Source organism: Anopheles marshallii, chromosome 2 (genome assembly GCF_943734725.1).
Source record: "Anopheles marshallii chromosome 2, idAnoMarsDA_429_01, whole genome shotgun sequence".
Taxonomy (NCBI): domain Eukaryota; kingdom Metazoa; phylum Arthropoda; class Insecta; order Diptera; family Culicidae; genus Anopheles; species Anopheles marshallii.
The window spans coordinates 7,374,225-7,394,639 of NC_071326.1; the positions used below are offsets into that span (position 1 = coordinate 7,374,225).

General features: G+C 46.1%; 4 protein-coding genes across 4 annotated transcripts; 2 read left to right on the forward strand and 2 right to left on the reverse strand.

Annotated features, from left to right (window-relative positions):
* Positions 1-42: 42 nt before the first annotated feature.
* LOC128707547 (saccharopine dehydrogenase-like oxidoreductase) lies at positions 43-1,448 on the reverse strand. The gene is made up of 3 exons (XM_053802504.1): positions 628-1,448; positions 212-565; positions 43-148 (listed from the first exon to the last, which is right to left on the reverse strand). The coding sequence occupies exons 1-3, from the start codon at positions 1,446-1,448 to the stop codon at positions 43-45; spliced, it is 1,281 nt and encodes a 426-aa protein (XP_053658479.1).
* A 2,355-nt stretch (positions 1,449-3,803) lies between these two features.
* LOC128707125 (osmotic avoidance abnormal protein 3) lies at positions 3,804-6,187 on the forward strand. Its single transcript, XM_053802072.1, has 3 exons — positions 3,804-3,875; positions 3,943-4,092; positions 4,187-6,187. Exons 1-3 carry the CDS (start codon positions 3,804-3,806, stop codon positions 6,185-6,187), a joined length of 2,223 nt encoding a protein of 740 aa, XP_053658047.1.
* Positions 6,188-6,295: 108 nt separating this feature from the next.
* Positions 6,296-7,083, reverse strand: LOC128719854 (NAD(P)H-hydrate epimerase). The gene is made up of 2 exons (XM_053813492.1): positions 6,923-7,083; positions 6,296-6,848 (listed from the first exon to the last, which is right to left on the reverse strand). Exons 1-2 carry the CDS (start codon positions 7,060-7,062, stop codon positions 6,296-6,298), a joined length of 693 nt encoding a protein of 230 aa, XP_053669467.1. The 5' UTR covers positions 7,063-7,083.
* Positions 7,084-7,992: 909 nt separating this feature from the next.
* LOC128719963 (cytochrome c oxidase subunit NDUFA4) lies at positions 7,993-8,594 on the forward strand. The gene is made up of 3 exons (XM_053813605.1): positions 7,993-8,034; positions 8,217-8,363; positions 8,532-8,594. The coding sequence occupies exons 1-3, from the start codon at positions 7,993-7,995 to the stop codon at positions 8,592-8,594; spliced, it is 252 nt and encodes an 83-aa protein (XP_053669580.1).
* Positions 8,595-20,415: the final 11,821 nt, after the last annotated feature.

Below are 20,415 nucleotides of genomic sequence, written 5' to 3' on the forward strand. Positions count from 1 at the left end.
CTACATTGCAAAACGAACCCTTAAGCCTGGTACATTAAATGTTCACAATTTGGCCGTCGACAGCACTTCAAATGCGAATCCATTCTGGCAAAGTTCGTTGATCAGATTCGTCTTTGCAAATGCTGCCCCCGGAGTTAGGTAACCGCCTCTGGAAATACGAGAATTATTACACTCAAAGCAATTGTAAGCAATTGTGAGCAATCACCCTTACCTTCCCGGCATTTTGTCGCCTTCCTGTAGGATTGTACGGGCACAAAGTACTAGCGCAACACACGTGGCCCCATATCCCGGATTAGTTCCGGCGACCTTCGTACGAATGACCTTATTCGGAGGTGTGGTATACTTATCCTCCGGACTGGCTAGCTTTTCTTCCCATCCTCTGCCCTCAAAGTAAAGCGCAAATTGGGTGTTGTTCATCGCTTCGTCGCTGGGGCCCTGATGAGAAACCAATCCCAAGGAGAACAGTTTGGGATGATTAAGCAACATCTGTCTGCCGAAATTGGTCTTCACCATCAACCAAAAGATAGCTCCCACAAACGATACAGCCAATACTTCTGCAAATCCGCTGTAACATCCAAACAAACAATTGAATATTTGATATTCATCATTGATGTAAATGTCTCCTACCCAAACGATATGTACGCCCTCATCTGCAGGGGACGTTTGTTTTCCGTCTCATAGAAAAACCGCTGCGTACGGGCGACGCACGAACGATCAGCTCCTTGGAACGGTAGCGACCACTTGTTCCCGTTTTCCGACCGGTGCAGAACTGGCCGCTCCGCAAGCTTTGGTTTGACATCGGGCATTTTCTTTGCGAACAGTTTCCGACGAATTTCACCCACCTCGTGCATATTAGCGATGGCATGCACCGCTGATGCCCACGTACCATAATGGATGGCACCCAGTTCGCGCCGACCCTTCTGCTTGGAAACAATGTAGCTCTCCACAGAATTAACGACACCATCGAACTGTTGCTCCAAAAACACCGTCCCCATGTCGGCCGGAATGCTATCGAATCCACAGGCCGAGATAAGGTAGATGCCTTTCTCCTTAGCCGCTTCGTGATACTTTAGCTGCATACCTTCAAGAAATTGTGGTTCACCGCTCACATCGACATGATGCGTACGCTCAGCAAGGCATGCCTTTAGCACCGGTTCACCGTACAGCCGGTACGGGCCGCAGCAGTTGACCACTACACGGCAGTCTCGCGCCATATTGTGCAGCGAGTCCTGGTTGTCCACATCGGCCAGCACAATCGGTACGTGTGATAGATCCGTCTTGGCCTTATCGCCTATTTCCTTCAGTATGTCCTGTAGCTTATTTTGGCTTCGACCAGCGATGCCCCATTTCATATTGGCCAACAGTTTGATACTCTCGAGCACGGCATACTTTCCAGTAAATCCACTCGCACCGAATATAATAACATCGAGTCTGCGTGCCATATTCATTTCTAAAAAGAAAAAAGAAAAAACTTGTACCATTATTCAATGAATCTATAGAGCAACGACTATGGATGGTTTGTGCTGTCCAACGTTGCTCACTAGCACCAGCTACGAACATTTACCACAGCAACTCAGATAAAAAACAAAGCACTACTTTGATCTTTTTAAACACTTCTACCAAACCTCCAAGTCCTCCTTTGAATTCGCATCGCTACACTTCAAATCTTGTCTAGGCGAGTGAATTGAAGAATTTAAACTTCAATAAAGTCAAATTGTATTAAAACTTGAAAAGCTTACACTGTATCACGACCTTCACAGCTGATGTAATTCGACAACTAAACTGTACGGCTACGGCCCAAAACCTCCTACTGTCAGCTTGCCGTTCTACGCCGCTTCGTAATCTCCCGTGAACGTAAGCGAGATAAACAAACGTTGCGAAGAGTCCAAAGTTAATTGACCCACAGGGTGGTTACAATTGTACGACGAAAATCTGGCAAAATCGTACTAAAATTGAATTGATATAGAATTCATTTTCAGAGTAGCAATTCTCAACAAGTACCCACAATCACACAAACAAAAACATAAACAATTTAATGTATTCCATAACCGGATCGAACCCGGCTGCCAGGACAACGCTGCCGAACACGTGTGTTGAGCAACGTGAACCGTTCAGCAACAGCACGAACAATACAGAGTAAAAAAAACACGGTTATGTATCACAATGTTTCCCGCTACACAACCTTCCCAAACATTCCACAACGCGAGACATGCGCAACTTGATCTTTCCAACCGGAAGGACCTCGAGGGCACCTGAGCTGGCCCACCACACTTCAGTTGTCCAAGGCACGTTGGAGCGGGTATACAGTTTCCGGCAGGTGCCGGCATCTCGGCCTCTTCATTATTGCGCGAATTAATGAACCCGAAAGTGCGTATATAGCGTCGTGTGAAAGTTCATCCACGCCAACTGTTGATCGGTTAATGGTTCAACGAACCAGCGAAACTAGTGGCAAGCTTCCAGCCTGCTTAGTTTAGGAGATGCTTTCCCTCTCAAGGAATGAAGCATTCACAAAGTGTGTGGTTTCAAGCGAGAAAATGTGCTTTTTGCCCCAGGATTGAAAACTATCCCTTTTCTCCATTGTGACTGTGAAGCATTGTCGCGTTGGTGACGAGGACACCATAACAAACCGGAGGTCGACAATGTGTTCGTTATACGGCCGTTAGGATAGCAGGAAATAATAATGACTGATGATCATCGCGGCTGATTTATAATTTACCGCCCCATAACAATTGCCGCATGCATATTATCAGTCCACTAGCATCTGCATTCGAACGTTCTGGAGACTAGGTGGGAAAGTATGGACAAAAAACTGGAGAATTCCAACACGTAGCACCGGGTTCCGATGTTTAGCTGTCCATTTTGCAAACTTGAATCCGCTTTTGCAAATGGTCGTCCGACGAGAGTTTTTGCGTTCCAAACATGTTCATAGTGTACTTTACGTTGGTTCAAGGTCAATGGCAAGTCCGCTACTTAGTCATCGGAAAAGTCCACGGTTTGCTCGTCTAAAATCGCGTGACCGCGGTCAGATGGATTGAGTTTTAATGATTGATATCCTTCTTTTCCACTACCGCGTGGAACGGAGTGTTAGTAAAAGCTTACGAGGAGCTTTTCTACATGCAAACCAATACGAAATGTATGATAATCGCTACTAATACCTTTCGTTTTTTATAAACATGTGCATATCCCTATCTAAAACCATGTTTTATCCATTCTGTGTAGAAACATTGCGTTCAACCTTGACCTATATCTATAATGGATGCCTACCGTCCATCAAGCAGCAGCAAAGGGCATTGTTTATTTGAGCAAACGGCATTCAAGCAAATATTTGATCACAACATAACCGGTAAACAATTACGCTGCCGAGCTGCACGACAAGCGCAATAAAACAAAGCTAGGTGATAAAGTGTACAATTCAACAAGAAGTATCAAATCGACGAGCGAATTACCCTGTGCCGTGTGTTGGGTATGAGTTTAAATTTAAATCTAACGACTCAGTAGAAACCATTTGCTTGCACGCAACACGATAAAGCGTTGCAGTTTGTCCACACACACGCTGGACAGCAAAACACGGCTTTACAAAAAAAGAAGCATTCATCTACACACAGGACACGCAGCACGGAACAAACATTGGAAATGGCGTGCTCTACTGGACAATTGAACGGTTTGCCACTAACGACCGTGTGTGAACTCTGTGCTGTGTAACCGCTCCGTGTACCCTGTTTGGTCAAACGGAGCCAAATATGATGCTGCCTGCTTAATAATTCACCAACACAGCAAAGACTGGTCTATCTATTCTACCAACCATGGCGGAAAACGTGAAAGTGGTCGTACGGTGCCGACCGATGAGCAAACGCGAACAGCAATCAAACTGCAAGGTAGCCGGTGGAACATGGAACTGTTCCGGGCGGGCAATTATAATCGGTTTGTTTTCTTTGCTTGCAGAACGTTATACAGATCGATAACGCACTGGTAAATCTGGACAATCCGAATGACGCGAATGCACCGCAAAAATCGTTTCAGTTTGATAACGCCTACGGATATGCGGCGACGACGGAGAATATCTACAGCGACATTTGTTACTCTTTGGTGGAGGTAAGTTTTAATGGAACAAGAAAGGCCTTTACTATTTATCGGTTTGAACAACTGTTCCTTAATATTCGTAACATCTATTCCACCGATGCTTCAGAGTGTTCTTGAGGGTTACAATGCGACAATCTTTGCCTACGGTCAAACGGGTTGCGGTAAATCGCACACAATGCAGGGGACCACCTACAATCTGTCGGCGGCCGATCCAAACAATGCCAACAACATTGGCATTATACCACGTTCGTTCGAGCACATCTTCGAGGCGATCTCATTGGCCAACGAGCTGCGGTATCTGGTGCTGGTTAGCTATCTGGAGATCTACAACGAAACGATACGCGATCTGCTGCAGCCGCAAACCCAACCGGCGGGTAGTTTGCAGATCAAGGAAATACCCGGCGAAGGGGTCACGGTTCAAAACCTTTCCCTGCACACCGTGCACGGGATGAAGGAATGCATCGAACTGTTGGAGCTAGGCGCCAAGAATCGTATGGTCGGTGCAACGCTTATGAACATCGAAAGTTCCCGATCGCACTCGATCTTCAGCATAAGTTTGGAGCAAATGTCTACCAGCGTGGACGGTGACGGAGCGGCGATCAAACGTGGCAAGCTGAACCTGGTAGATTTGGCCGGTTCCGAGCGACAAAGTAAAACCGGAGCTACGGGCGAAAGGCTAAAGGAGGCAACGAAAATTAATCTCTCGCTGTCCGCGCTCGGCAATGTCATATCCGCGCTCGTGGACGGCAAAACCCGACACATTCCGTACCGCGATTCGAAGCTCACCAGACTGCTGCAGGACTCGTTGGGCGGCAACACTAAAACACTGATGATTGCATGCATTTCACCGGCGGGTTACAATTACGATGAAACGCTTTCCACGCTACGGTACGCTAGCAGGGCGAAAAACATTGCCAACAAACCGCGCGTCAACGAGGATCCGAAGGATACGATGTTGCGCGAATATCAGCAGGAAATTCTTCGTCTTAAGGAACTGTTGAAAGGAGGCGAAACTCCTTTGCAACTCGCCCACACTAACGGGCACGATCGCGAGACGAGCAGTCTGGATGTGGAAAAGCAAGCTCTTAAAACACAGTACGATCAGGAGGTGATGCACCTTCGCCGGGAGTACGAACAGCAGAAGATCGCCAAACAGGAGCTCGTTAAGGATATTGAAAAGATAAAAGCGTACTACGAACAGCAAATGCAACTGCTCGCGGCGAAAAAGCTTTCCGACGGCGAAAAGGATCTCCCAAACACGAGTCTGGCCGGTCGGGATCGCAAAGAAATTTACGATCGCATCAAACAGATCAAGGACGCACTGATCGGTGGCGAGCGTGCGAACGACATCCAGCTGAAGGAGAAACGCTACCGAAATAAGCTCGCGTCGGAGAAACGGATCAACGCCCTTGCGCAAGCGCTTGGCCGAATCGAGCAGCCAGCGGACAGGGATTTACTACAGGGACACTACTCGGACATACAGCAGGATTTGAAAGTACGCTACGAACAGATTCGGGCACTTCGAAAGCGTAACAAATTCTTCGAGCAAGAAGTGTCCGACATTCAGGGCGAGTTTCAACGCGAACGGGACGACTACCTTGCGACGATAAGACTGCTGGAGAAGAAGATTCTATTCTACGAAACGGTGTTCCAGAAGGCGATGCCCGTCCTGCGCAAAGATGGACGGTACTGGAATTTGGAGTGTCTGGAAAAGGAGTCGGAATGGAATGATGATTTGCGCAAGTGGCGCTTACCGGACGATACGCTTTTAAGGTTGCGCTTACCACCGGCCGAAACATCACCACCGCCACCACCGGAGGTGACTTCACCCGGGAAACTTAACGGGCGTGAAAGTCAAACGTCCCTAACCGCACCGGGACGACTAGAGCGCAGCTCCACGATGATACTTGCCAAATTGCCCGAGTTCCAGCGAGACGCCAACGCACTGGCAGCGGACGAGCAGAACCAGCGTAAAGGTGATTTCCTGAGCAAAAGCACCAACAGTAATCCCTTTCCGAAGATCGAAGACGTTGCGATGACATACTTCAGACCACGACGGGCCGCGGAACTGGTGTACAAAAGCGGTTGGCGATCATTTCAAAAGTGAACAGTGTTGGGAGGAGTTCTGACAGATTTTAGAACATGTTGATTGATATTTTATTTACCGGAGTTTTAAATACAAGCCATTCACCTTTCGATTATAACGACTTGTTGTTTAACTTAACCGAACGAAAAGATCCCGTCCCTTGTACTGGGGCAAACTCATCGAGTATTTTTCCTCCAGCTTTTTAGGAACAAAGCGTCCGCCAAGGTAGTGCTTTGCATTTGCCAAATGTTTCGCACATAGTTTCGGTGCAGTTAGTGAAATAAGACAGTCCGGTTTAATATCACAGTCCGATTGTGGTCCCAGTTCTACATCCCATCCGCTCGGTATGTCTACACTCACGATGGGCAGCGTTGTCTTCTGCAATACCTCCATTATTGGACGGAATGCTTCCCGTACGGGTACTTTAAAGCTAAACCCAAACAGAGCATCCACTATCAGTCCAAACTCCGAGTCTACCGCTGATGCGGAGACAGGACAGTCTACTGTTACGGCAATTCCCATGCACTCTGCTTGATGCTGAAGGTTTTTGAACAGATCCTTGTCAGTTCGCTTCGGATAGTAAACGTACGGTTCGTAGTTCATCAACGAGAGATGTCGGGCCACCACCAATCCATCACCTCCATTATTGCCTGGCCCACAACAGATTAGCACTTTGTTCGTCCTCAGACTGCAATGCAAGCAACCCGGCATGTTTAGAAGCAAAACATTACTTGCAAAATAGTTCTCGTTTTATACCTATCGGGAGTGTATGCATCGGCGATGGCGTGCGCACAGCTAAGGCCCGCCAATTCCATCAGCTGATCAACACTAAACTTGTATTCGTTGAACAGCTCCTCATCAACGCTTATCGCTTCTTGCTGGTTAAGATATTTCATTTCGCGAAAATGTACCTTGGTTACGGGTCGGAAACTGCAGCTAGATGCGTGCTAAAATATGAGAAAATAGATTGTATAACTGAACTTTCTAGAAAACTGCATAACAACTTACAATCCTCGCAAAAAGAGCCAACTTCTGCTTTATCACTCGCAACAACATACTGCGGCAATGTTTACGCGTTTGACAGTTCTTTTCCCATACGCTAGCAAAGCCGAACGATAACAGCAAGCTCTGAAATTTCAAACGAGAGATTATACCGACGGTTAGCTGAAAATACAGGATTTTGCCTTTTTAACAACAATTTACAGCTTTTTAATTTATTATACACCAACTAAGCAAATTAAATACGATTAATTGTCTAATTTCTAATTTAGCTACAATATTCAAAATCGTTTTAAAAATACTAAATTACCAGAGTAAAGTTTATTTTTATGCACAGCTTCAATTGCATAAATGTTTTAAACTTTTAAAAATTCTCCAAAAAGCGCAAGATATGCTTCCCCGTGAAATCGCAACGTGTATGCACCATGCGCTTTGTGTTTGTTATCTTGAGTTGCAAATATTTTCGCTAATCTCTCGCGATAACCCACACTCGACCGAAACCGTGCAAAACGCATCAAACCGGTTTGGCACAAACGGGGTTCTGCAAAAAAGTACGATAAGAAGCCAATTAAGATAACACCAATTAATTAAAATAAACATTCGCAATACAATAATCCCTGCCGTACCAATAGTAGAACACCGCCTTAATATGTCCCTCTATCGCACCAAATCAAAACTATTCCACTGTCAAACGAGGGCCTACTTGACGTACAGATTTTTTTATCGCCATCAGAAGTTCCATTTTTCCCAGCGAGTGTGTGTCGGACATACATTTCTGCGAACGCTTTTTTTGCTACAAAGGACACGAAAAGCTAAATTCTACCAAGATGCAGGGACTGACGATGGCTAGTTTGAAGAAAAACCCAGCGGTACGTATGAAAAAGCGTGTGATGAGCAAATTCCGGACCCATTTGTCAATTTCTGCGTGGTTACGTCACAGTGTTGTTGGACAGGAGCCATCGGCTTGGGGATGAAAAATCGACCCATTGTCGCCAGTTTGTGCTTGGTAACATTGTAATTGGAGTTTCACATTTTGCCTTATCATTCGCAGCTGATCCCGCTGTACGTCTGTATTGCGCTGGGTTCGGCTGGAGCCGTCTTTTACACCCTCCGTCTGGCGCTGCGCAGCCCCGAAGTCACCTGGAGCCGCAAGAACAACCCGGAGCCATGGGAGGAGTTCAGAAACAAGCAGCATAAGGTGACCGATTCTGCATTATATAAAATGTGGTGCATTCGAACGTTCGACCGACCCTGACCGAAGGGGCGGCTATTTTTGTTGGAAAAACCACTTATAATTAGATCGAACCCGTATTGTTGCACGATTGTAAACAAACGTACTGATTCACCGACCCGTTTCCCTCCACAGTTCTACTCGCCGGTCAGGGACTATTCCAACATCAGCAGCCCGGCCCCGAAGTACACCGACTAAAGTCAGCATTGTCAGCATTAGAGAGGCCACCGGCTAGAATATGGGGACGGAGAACATATTACTCCCTTAGCATCAACTAATAAAATACTGGCCACAGACGACCGGGTCCCCCTTTATAGTAGTGCAGATGTATTATTAAGCCAGTTTGAGCAGCCGCTGGAAAGTCTCAAAGCATAATGATTCGACCGATTATTTATTGGCACTTGTAGATGGCACGTAGTAAATGCGTCATTGGAAGGAACATTCTGCCACGAAAGGACATTGGTGCTTATTCTAGTTTGGTTGGCATTAGAACTTCTTGTTTGTAAATATGGTCCAATCTCTGTGTGGTAACCGGAACAAATTGCGCGGCAAATAAAATCTGCTGATTTTGAAAACCAACCATCCCTCATGTGGCCGTTTTCTATCTATTTCCGGACATAGGGTAAGGTTCGTCGTTGATTTGTGTAATTCGCAAGATGCCGATCAGGGCAATCAATCATTCTAACCATCAATGAGGATGAGGATAAGAATCTTCTATATTGAAGTTTCCATAGATCACGCTAATCTTTCAATTGGACACATGTTCAGATATGTCAAGTAGGAATATTACGCTTATGGGTGGACAATCTGACGGTATGCTGGAACTGTTTAAGACTATTGTTATACCCCTGGATCTACTATGGGCTGACATATACAGAGATAGGTGTAGTGGTTATTGTTGTATCCAATGTCCATATATACACTAGAAGGAGACGGTTAAATGATCATCAATTTGACCGACTATTCTGCTGTGTGCAAATCAAGTCTCGAAAGGTAAGACAGACCAAATCCGACAACGATAGTAAGAAGAGTTCAAGTGGCACTTGAAAGATTTGCGACATTAGATTTGATTTCTTCATTTATAAGCTTATCTGACTTTCACTTTCACTTTCACTAAGCTTAGTCAGTAATTCACTTCACAGGCTGGTAGGGTGTGCCCGTGACCCCGTGAAACCGCTCAAACTGGACTTGTCTGAACCGTGACTTATCACAGCTCAATTTTGCCAGTAATTGTACGAAGTCTTTTTTTTTACATGCCCTCCAGATTCAAAGTCCGGAACCATAAATGAATGAGTCCTTATGATAGTAACATTTTGTAATGGGTGGTTGCAATACAACGTTACAGCTGCATGCACAAATGTAAAAGAACAGATGGGGTTTCGTTTTCCCTGCACTTTCTTCATTAAAAAACAGGTTTGAAAAATATTTTTAATTCTTCTTTTGATTCCGGTGCTGCAACATGGTCTTGTCCTGCTATAGAAGTCCTTTAAGAAGTATCGGTCGAGCGTCGTCGTTATTTCCCGGCCTTTTCGACAAACGCACCTCGGGCGCCTAAGGACTTTACGCACCAGGTCGTCCGGCGCCATTCTTATGACATGACCAGCCTACCGGACACTGTACGCTAGTAAATTCGTCATACGGGAACAAAAATCCTTCTCTCTCGACCGTGGTTAAGAGAGTTGTTTCGTCTGATTTGCAGCCCATGTCTCAAAGGGGTACGCCTGAAAAGCATTACATCTGATACAATTTCTTCGACGTCTTATTTCTGGCCAAAGAAAACTTTTTCATTTCAACAATGTTGCCCAATAGATAAAAAATGAAAAACAAAATATTCTACAAGAAATTGCAACGACCACTGCCTAAGCTCACTCTCTTCTCTCACAGCCCGCAAACGCTCTCCAGCCAACCGAACACGCGAGAGCATTGCTTAAGCACCCTTTACACCACAGCACGCTACAGATCGCATGCGAAACGGTGAACGACGTCGGTGACGTTTGCATCTGCTCACCACTTCTCACCGCGTTTCCGTACGCGCTTGCGCTGTCTGCGCCAAGCGATCTGCGTTCGGGTACAGGGAGCATATTTTTCTCTTCTCTGTTTGTGTTTTCTGTGACCGTTCGAAGCGTGCGGACGTGCGTGTCCGTTGTTCCGGCAACGTTCTTTCAACCGCACACGCTTGCCTCTGCTGCAGCCTCAATATCGAGATTGTTAAGCACACTAAACGCTCACGTTACTATCCGTTTGTGTTTAACTGTTACAGCGTTCGTAAAAGGTTTTGTTTTTAGTAAATCAAATCAAAGAAAGAGTGCTATCACCCTTGCAAACCGACCAACCAAAGATAGTGAACAATAAGTGCAACAGCAGTTGGAAAAACAGGGTAACAAAAAAAAAAATCCGCCGCACCCCGGTGGAACGTAGAACAAGGATGAGCTGCGCTACGCCCGCGTATTCCACCCATCGCAGGTGACATTCTTCGCAGACAAGTTTGTCGTATTGTCTTTTTCCGTTTTTGGCGTTCGCATATTTACACTTCATTCTTCGAGGGGGAAACGGGTTCGCGGTACTGCACGGGCAGCGTGCGAATACAACAACCAAAGAAGAGAAACCATCCAGCGAACGGGAAGCGTTGCGACGGCGGAAGCGTACCATTTGATAAGGAAATCGAAGAAAAATATCGTAACAACCGAGCGGAAGAAGCGACTTCCTACGGCTCCGTTCGTTTCGTAGCAACGGGTCCGTGTGTTTCCAGTAATAACGCCTATATTTTCCAACCAAATCCCCCTTCCGTTTGCGTGAAAAGTGTGAAAAAGGATAGTTAGAATCGCGCCCGCGTGTGTGTAAGTGTGTGACTGTGTGCGTGTGCATATTTTCTTCGTTTATCGCCCCCGGGAGCAACAGTGCAATAGAAAAAGAAAGTAAATGCTATTCCATGGTGTGCTAGTATCAAAATAAATGCAGTTGACGTATGTTTGAATGAGTTGAAGCTGTGAGGTTCAAATCCTTCCAATCGGGTATCGCGGTGGCTTGGCGTTTTCTGCGTCAAAAGTAGGGCTTGGTCCGGTGCCATTAATTTGTGTCCTTCGCGGAGGGTGTGCTGCTGCTGCTACCAAAATGTGTGTTTGTGTGTGTGCGCGTACGTGTGCAGATTCGTGCGTGCGTACACGATAGCGCCGAGGGTGTGTGCAATTGTGTGAGTAAGCAGGCGCACACTAGCGGGAGTGCACATAGGCGGCATACCTGCTGGTGCTGGTCGTCCAGCAGGAGGATAGTCGTCACCCATCGCCCCCCAAAACGCGCCCTGCGTGTATATCGGTAGACAAAACGGGAGAGGCAGCTCACCAACACCAGCACACACGGGACACACTGGGTTATGTTTTTCGGGACACAATCCTTGGTGTCCATCGAAAGAAAGAAAAACAATAGTGCATTTTGACGTCGACGGGCGTAGAGCTCTTCCCACCAGGAGGGTTAAACTTCCACTTTCCTGCTCCACAATACACGTCCCATAATTACCAAACATGGCCGTTCCAGTGTTTCTCGAAGGTACGTTCCTTTTTTTTTGCTTTGCAATGCCTTAGTTGCTCGCTTTATTGAAGTGCAAAAAATCGTGGAAAACGAACCGAATAAAATGAGTAATTAAACTAATGTCTAGGGCCGAAAGGCGGCGCATCGCTATCGGTTTCGAATGATAAATATTACACAAGCAAACAGGAAAAAGGACATAAAACTAAATATGCAAGCTAAACCAAAATAAAATACACACCCAACGTTCGTGTGCCCACACACACACACACACGCATACACCGAAAAGGTATGAGTTTCGTGTACCTTTTTTTCGAAGGACACTTCATCTCCTTTGCACCAACGCCAGGTGTTATCTCGTTCCCGCACGGTTGACCCCACCCCCCTTCCTACGTAACACCTCACGTGGGGACCTCGCGTATGACACCCTCCGCCACGAGGTGCCTCGAAAGGACGCACAAAACGGGCTGGGTCGACGAATTTTGTTGGTCCGTTTTTTTTTTGGGGGGGCTTTCCACCGATCGTTGTCGGAACCGCAATTTTCGCGAGTGTTGTTGTCCGTTGCCCCGTTCGCACACACGACCAAGAGCGGTCACGGTTGGGTTGGTGTCCGTTCTGGAGGTGCTACCGACCGTATCCAGGCGTATATCATCGCGATTTGATTAAATTGACCTTGCGGGGGTATGGGGGGGAGTGTTCGTGGGGGAGCCTTGTTATTGTTGGACGGGAACTGTTTACTGATTTATTTATTTGCCTAACGCCCTGTGTGCCTGCCCAAGCCCCAGTGTGAGTGTGTAGGTTTATAGAAAGGCTTGAAAATGTGGCAACCTCTTAAGAATGGCGGCAGACTTCGCGCAAACCGTGAAGAGGAGAATCGAGAATATAAAAGTACAAATCATTTGCTACGTTTTCTTCCGTTGCGGAACGTTAGAAAGAGCTATCGCTAAAAAAAAAACAGAAAAACGGGGGCAACAAATAATCATCAATTAATTTCCACCACAGTTTTCGGGGGCCTAACCTCCGGGTTCGGCAACGGAACCATAAAAGTGACGCTAGCGCAAGAAGTAGAGTAGCGAGAACGAACTGGTGATGAGTGTCTTCATTGTGAAGTTGGTATTTTTCGTAAAGTTTCGACATGTTTTGAGGTTGTGTTATCTTAATAGAAGCAAATAGCATTTGATGCTTGCTTCATCATAAATATTTTGATCAGTGGATTTGCTTCAAGATATCTCCGACATTGCGCCTTGTCTCTTTTATTGGAGCTACACTCAGTCACTCAGTACACGGTCTCGCCAAAAAAAAATGTCGCCTTTAGAAACTATGATACCTTTAAACAGTATTTCTTTAAGTATGTTGAAGTTCTGTAGACTCATCCGATGATAATTCTTCAAGAATTTACACCAATACGCGTCGTTTAACATAGCAGTAGATCAGAAGCTCCTTCATTCGCATGATACAATGCAAAGGACGTATCGATTCAATTGTATCTATTGTCCGCTCGATGTTTGCTCGATTGCTGGACAGATATCGTCCGTAGATGTAGACCTTCTAACTGATGTTATCCCGGGGCGTCCCGGTGGTGTATTGGTAGCGGCGCTGGTCTGTCACACGACCGGACCGTTCCAAAATCCCATCTGGACCCAACCCCCTGTACTCTCAAGACTGTCTTTCAGCCAAAAAAGGAAAGCATGTGACTTTAGCAGGGGTCGTCACGCCCCAATCACCCCCGTTGATAATTCAAGGCTTTTCAACTATCCGGTACAACAATCATTCTGCAATTCCTTTCTAAGGCCAGGGCATGATCGGGAGCGGTAAATTGTGATGTAACAGAAAAGAAAAGTGGTGGTGACACACTCATGTGGGGGGAGCCCTGTAACGCATCAAAAATTAAATTAAACACATCCTTTTTCAGCCACATCCGGCACTAAACCCCCCGAACAATGCCTCGACCCTCAAGGGAAATTGTACACGGTTTGCCCTAAACAAAGGGAAAGTAGGGACCGTAAAGGTGTAATGTATGCATTTAAATGGTTCGGTAGCGCTTCTTCACTTCCGGGCTCCTGTGGACAAACGACAGCGCAATGTAAAACATTCATCCATCCGTTCGATCTCTAGAACCGATTTTTTTTTTCCTTCAGCGTTCATTGGGACGTTGGCGAAACAACCTTTACCAAGCCAGTTGTAACCTTTTTTTGGTCGGATGCACCCCGCGGTATGCATCGTTCTGCTGCACTTCAACCGCGGGAAGACTGCTCGCAATAAAAACAAACACGTACTGCACTTCTTCTGTGCACTCGCCGCCACTGGCCGGGCCGATGTTTTGAAGTCTCGGACTGACCGAAAGGCTCGGGTGGGCTGCATCAACACGCAACCGGAAATAATAAATTTGCGTGCAAAGTGCAACGATGTGCAGCAATGTTTGATTGCTCCACTTCATCGTTTTTTATTTGTTCTTTCCACCAAACCCAATCAAAACTCTCTTGTTCTTGCTAATGTGGTGGGGGAGGAGGAAGGCGGCCAAGAGGGGAAACTCCCCATAAACGCGGACGGTATTAAATTAAGCGCAACGAGAGTACAAACAAGCAAACAGACATCATCAGACGAGGCAGCTGAAAGGATTTCTTAAATCCGTTCCCATATTACACCATATGCACCCTCGCACAGAACATGGTGACGCGGCGGTGTCTGCTTGGTGGCCGTGCATTTCATCTGCAGCAGCAGCAGCAGCAGCAGCTGGTTTCCACTGCTGAGTGATTGGAAAACTTCTTTTCATCCACCCAACAACACACGCACACCAGTAAGGCGGTGGCGAGGATTTAGTCCTTGCTGTGGCAGTGTTTCAGCACACACACACACACATCGTCACACGCGCACCCATACAAACAAGTGCCCGTTGCAACGGTATGGGCGCACGTGCGCATGCACGCGATTGCGAGCCATGGCAGCTGTCAAACGGATCTCGAAAAAAAAAAACAGCAGAACACAACAAAGCAACCACTGTCCTATGCAGATATATGTGTGTGTGTGTGTGTAGCTATCAATACAAATAAACATTGAACCGTCACCAAACCAACACTACCAAGAGCATGTGTTTGAACAGAAAAAAAGCAAGGAAGTACCATGCGGGTGGATTAAAACCTTCGTCTTTGGCTCGAATTTGGCTTAATCATCCCTTTTTTTGTTGTTGTTGCTGTTGGACTATGTCTCACCGGAAGACAGAATGTAAACAATAATGTGTCATGGCTTACATTCGATATCATCTCCCCGTCCCTGTCTCATTGTCTATTGATTTTTGAAATTCCTGATGAGTAAGCAGGAATCAAATACAACCATTTATTGCTTCTTAATCTGGGCAGGGTGTGATGTTAAATGAAATTATAAGCACAGATAATAACGAGTAAGGGATGGATGGAGTGAAAAAACAAGGCAGATGGTAGACGGTGTGGCAGCAGGACTGCACGGTGCATGCGTGTGCATCCCCAGACGGTGGCTTTATCGTGTGGGTCGTTTTGTTCTTTCTTGCAGGTCATCTATTCGTAGGGCTGTGCCCGAAAAGACAGCGAGAAGGATGGAACTGCCAGGAGTGATTATAAGCTTTTAGCTCTTACATTTTTACATTAAGATTAATTTGTAAATTGTATAAAGTTTCATTTGAATACCTTTGTTTGTTTTATGGGCAAAATCTTTCAAATTTATTTAATTTGTTTAAATTATTTGGTTAATCAAAATCCGCCTTGACCATTTTGGATATTTTAATGAATATTAAATATAATATAAAATAAATGAAAATTATTTGACTATTTCGGATAGTTTACACCTTCTCCAGCACCTTTAACGAAAGGTCTACAGCAACGTCAATTAATGTGCTTTTCACTCAACTCTTTTGGGATACTTTTGAATCAATATACTTGCAAAAGGACGGACTTCCCATCCAATATTGAAGATCTTCCTTGAGAAGATTCCAAACAAGACTAGCTCTTAAGCTTCTAAGTGAATATGCCTCTTTAAGTATATTTTGTGGTAATTCCCACAATAATTCATATAAATTAGGAGCAAAACATTAAGAAATAATAAAAATGTCGTAAGCTTCCTATATCAAAAGAACAACATTTATCAGACCAAGGTTATGTACCAAAATAAAAGATAAATTAGTGACGATACGCGTATTGCCCGGCGTTCGGATTTCCCATGCGGCTTACTCACGCACTCCAGCACTCTTTTGATCCAGTAGATTATGTGAAGTATTTAAACAAGCTTCGCGTTACTATCAGCAGACAGCTTTCCAACCTAACAGCACAAGTAGTTGCAAACGTTGCTGCACATGATAAGAGAAACGCAACAGCCGCATTGAAAGACTCTTCAATCGACGGACAACTAACGCTGGTGCTTTGACCCTTAAACCCCCGTCGTGAATGAACGTACACTCCGTTGGGCAAGGACACGTTTAAGCGTTATCACTTGCTACATAAGCGGCAATAACAATACTAATGCTCCTGTGCCATAACTCATTCTGTGCCGCAGCACGCGACCCAATCGGGAAGATAGCAAACGTCGCAACAGCTCTAACGATTATGGCAATTGTTGCTGTACTACCGACGTCGATCGTTCAGGTTAATTGGCATATATTTTGTCGGCCGTGTTTTCGCTTTACCTTTTTTTTTGCACCCGTGTAAGAATTTATATGCTGTGTGCCAATAGGTTGCCCGCTTTTATTGGCTGGACCACCGGGGGGGCTATGCTGTGCTACAATGTGACATGTTCGGGGGTTTTGTAAAAGTTAAGGGCCGCTATCATATCGTGGATGGCGACGGTGAACTGGATTCCATCGCAACTGGAAAACAATTGTTCAGCCATGATTTATAGGATTGACAGACGGCGTATGGCCCGAGCAAGTGGTCGCACTGTTGAAAATTCGCCTCTCAGATCGAGTGCCAACATCTCGCGTATGGAGTTTACCTGCCTTTTTTACCCTACCCGATCCCAAGTTGGCCGTGTACCCGTGTGCGGGGTGAGGGTTTGACTGCATTTATGGTGCATTTCCTAACAAATGTACATTCTTATGTTCACCATCACCAGCTGGGTGCTGCCCGTGTGTGTTTCTGCTGCTGCTGTGACCTCTGCGTGCTGCGCTACAATGTTGCACCGCCGTGTCTGCGTGTTTTTTTTTTTTCTTCCTCCCCTGCTAAAGGGTGTTGTTTTCACCCAGTTTCACCCAGCATCCACGACCAATGCTGAACAGCGCTGTCAGCACTAACGATATTGTGCCACCCGAAAGGTAAACAGAGCCCGCCACATGTGGCTGATGAGGCCGAATCGTGATCGAACCATTTCTCCGCCCAACGAGAACTTCCGGAGACCGGTGCCGCGCGGAGGGACCGCAAACCGACAGACCAGCTGTCGGCAGTTGGGCAGCCACGTGATGGGGGCAAATTTATGGCATAATTAATTGGCGCTCAGTTAAAGGTTCTGGCGAGGTGCGAGCCCCAAACGAGGGGCTGCTTTAAGGAGCACTCCGTTTAGACGACAAAACTCCCCCACACACCACCATAACAATACAGCGTGGGGGTGGTGAGTGGGGTGAGATTTAACCGGACTGTCAAGGCGACAAGTGTCGATACCTGTTCAATAATAAAGCCGTAAATTATAGCAACCCCGGCAAGCCTCTGTCTCTGGTTATCATTGGGAGCAGGGTTAATAATTGAAATATTAAACTGTTCTCTTCTCAGACGCACTGCACTCTGGAACTCTCCGAATTCCCAAGCACACTTTAAGCGACAGCGTTGCTTCTGACTGTGAGCCGAACCGAAAGCCGGTTAAACACGATTTACCGATAAACTGTGGCGTTAATTAACCGGCCGGACAAAACCATTCTGCCCAATTCCCGCCGGCTCCCTGACATCCCGCAATCAACCCGCAGCGACCGGTTCGACTCTCCCACACAACGCGAACGGGCCCGCCGTTCTAGCGGGCCGGCTTGTGGGAGTTGTAACCAGATAAGAAGTTGTCAGATTTCTCAGCTTTGCAGCTCCCATTTGGCCGCGGTTCTTCGCCAACCGATGCATTCTGCGGGACTGGTGCAGCGCTTTATCAGCAGCACACTGTACACCGTCCCTGCCCGTGCGAAGGTGTCCCGGTGTGTTGGGCAAGGGCTGAAAGGCAGCTGGAACTAAAGCAACGAACTTGGGAGTCGTAGGACGCGGTGCGCTAAACCCAACCACACGCTCCGAGACGAGACACAGTTTTAATTACTTTCGAGTCGAGTCAAAATTTTGTGCTCGGCACCCTTCACCCGGTTCGATTCTTTCGCGTTCTCTGTAGACCACGCCCGGTACGGTGGCACTCCGCGTGGCCAACTACTGTTGTCCCCGGATCGGTGGTGTTTTTTTTTTTGTTGCCGTGGTGTGGCGATCGTTAAGGCGCGCGCACACCGTCGCGCAGTGATTTATGAAGTATGCTAAAATTTGTCCCTAATTGGAAGGGGGGAACGTGTCGGCGTTACAGATTGCTGTGCTGTTTGTCCAATGTTTTATTGATATTCAGCCCGTTTCTTCGAATGCACGCTATGGCAGCGTAAGGTTCCTTTTGTAGAGAAAGGATACGGGATCTAAATTAAAATACGAAAGGATTTATTTCAATACACTTTAACGTTGGGCTACGAAGATACAAAAGTACTTCAATGGAAAGTACATTCAACCAGCTATTAGACAAGGCCCAACGCCAACAATCATCTGACAGTCATATAAAACAGATAAGATACGCCGGATACAAACAGAGTGGTTTTACTTCAAATAAATACAGCACTCTTTCACACTTCCAGGAATGCCTATGAGGTCACTCTCAGTTTCGATCATTCTACGTTGCCCAGCAAGAAGTCTTATTCATAAAGTACATATGCAAGTGATGTCTAAAAACCGAATATAGGAGTTACACACCTTGGGGTGATGTGCAGAGGCTCATCAATTGAGGCTCTTTGAGATCTGAGATATCTATCCTGGTGAGTTCTGAGATATCTATCCTGTTGGAGGATACTGTTGAGCAATCTCAGCTGCACAATACGTTACAAACTTAAGATTTATAACCTTCAAACCCGTCTTGATTAACTCTAAGTAAAAGAACAAGGCTTGACAATACTAAAGAGTGAAAGTTTCATGTCGTTAGCATGTCTATAGCTTTGAGTGCCTTTAAAAACCGGTACCGAAATTAAAACGCTGGTCGTTCTAGAACTCCACCAGCCAACTCCAACTCCCCTTTCGTTGGGGGTTCGTTTAGCGATGATGAGATGAGTCCACGGTTTTAAAGTTTCACATTTCCACTATCTAATCAGCAGCAGCTAGTACGCCGCTAAGTGCTGTTTCCTCCCGCATTACACACTCTGCAATCAATTAGCGTTGCATTCCATGTCGGTACAGTGATTCACCCGTTGGGTGCTAATTAACGTACCGGACCGGACCGATGGGACGGAGCCGACGAAAGGTAAAAATTGCTTAATTTAAAAATCAACGCCTCATCGAAACAATTCATCAAGCGTTTCGTGACTTCGCCACGCTTGCTTCGGGTGGCCTAAATATCGGACACCTTCCGCACCAGGCGTTGGTGTTTGTGGCTTGGCCAAAACCCGCATGCATACCATGAAGCCTAAACGGACCTCTGTGAATGTCAAACACCTTGCCTCTCCCCGAATAGACCACCATGGGGGAAAACCATGTCGCGGAACTACACGGCGACATATGCAGGACAAATCTTTCTTACGTAAATTATGTGTGACACCTTGCCTTACCACCAGTAGTCGCGTAATAGTCTGGAAAGGCACAAACCGAAGGTACATCGCATGCTGACTCATCGCATTCGCGGCAAAGCGTGCTGAGTAAACATGGGAACGGGCCCGTTCGTTCGTTCGCTTGCTCAAAATGTGCGGAACCAGAAGTCGGTGCCCATCTTCGTGCCAGTTGCCGTGTATGTGTGGCTTGGAGAGGGTGAAGTAGATGGTACAAATAAGATCACACAAAATTGACTTTCCAGTTGGTTTGTAGTTTGTGCGAATGAAGCGATTTCGATTGGTGCCGTCATAGTGTGAACAACCGCGTGGACAATCGCTTCCATGTGGTTGTGGCTAATGGTGTCATACACACAGGGGGAGGGCTGCAAATATCATTTTCTCCATATGGTAAACATATTCTCTCGACGGAACTGGACGTTATGATCGGGGTTTGTTTCGCATAACCAACTTGGAACATCCAATTATGAGATTGTTTATAAAATTCTTGGTTTTTGATGGGCAACTCCAACTGTTTCAGATTTAATGGACTTCAGTTTCTAAGGGAATTTTAAATCAAACCCTTACGACGCTTGTTAATTCTCCCGTCATTGTTGTGAAACTGGTATAAAAAGACTTTTCCTACCTTTACTCTATTAATCCCGCGGTGAAAGGATAACTGGAAAAGGGGCTTGCCAGCACTCTGTGGCTTTGGAGTCGATTAGTCATCGAACGCCTGAACAC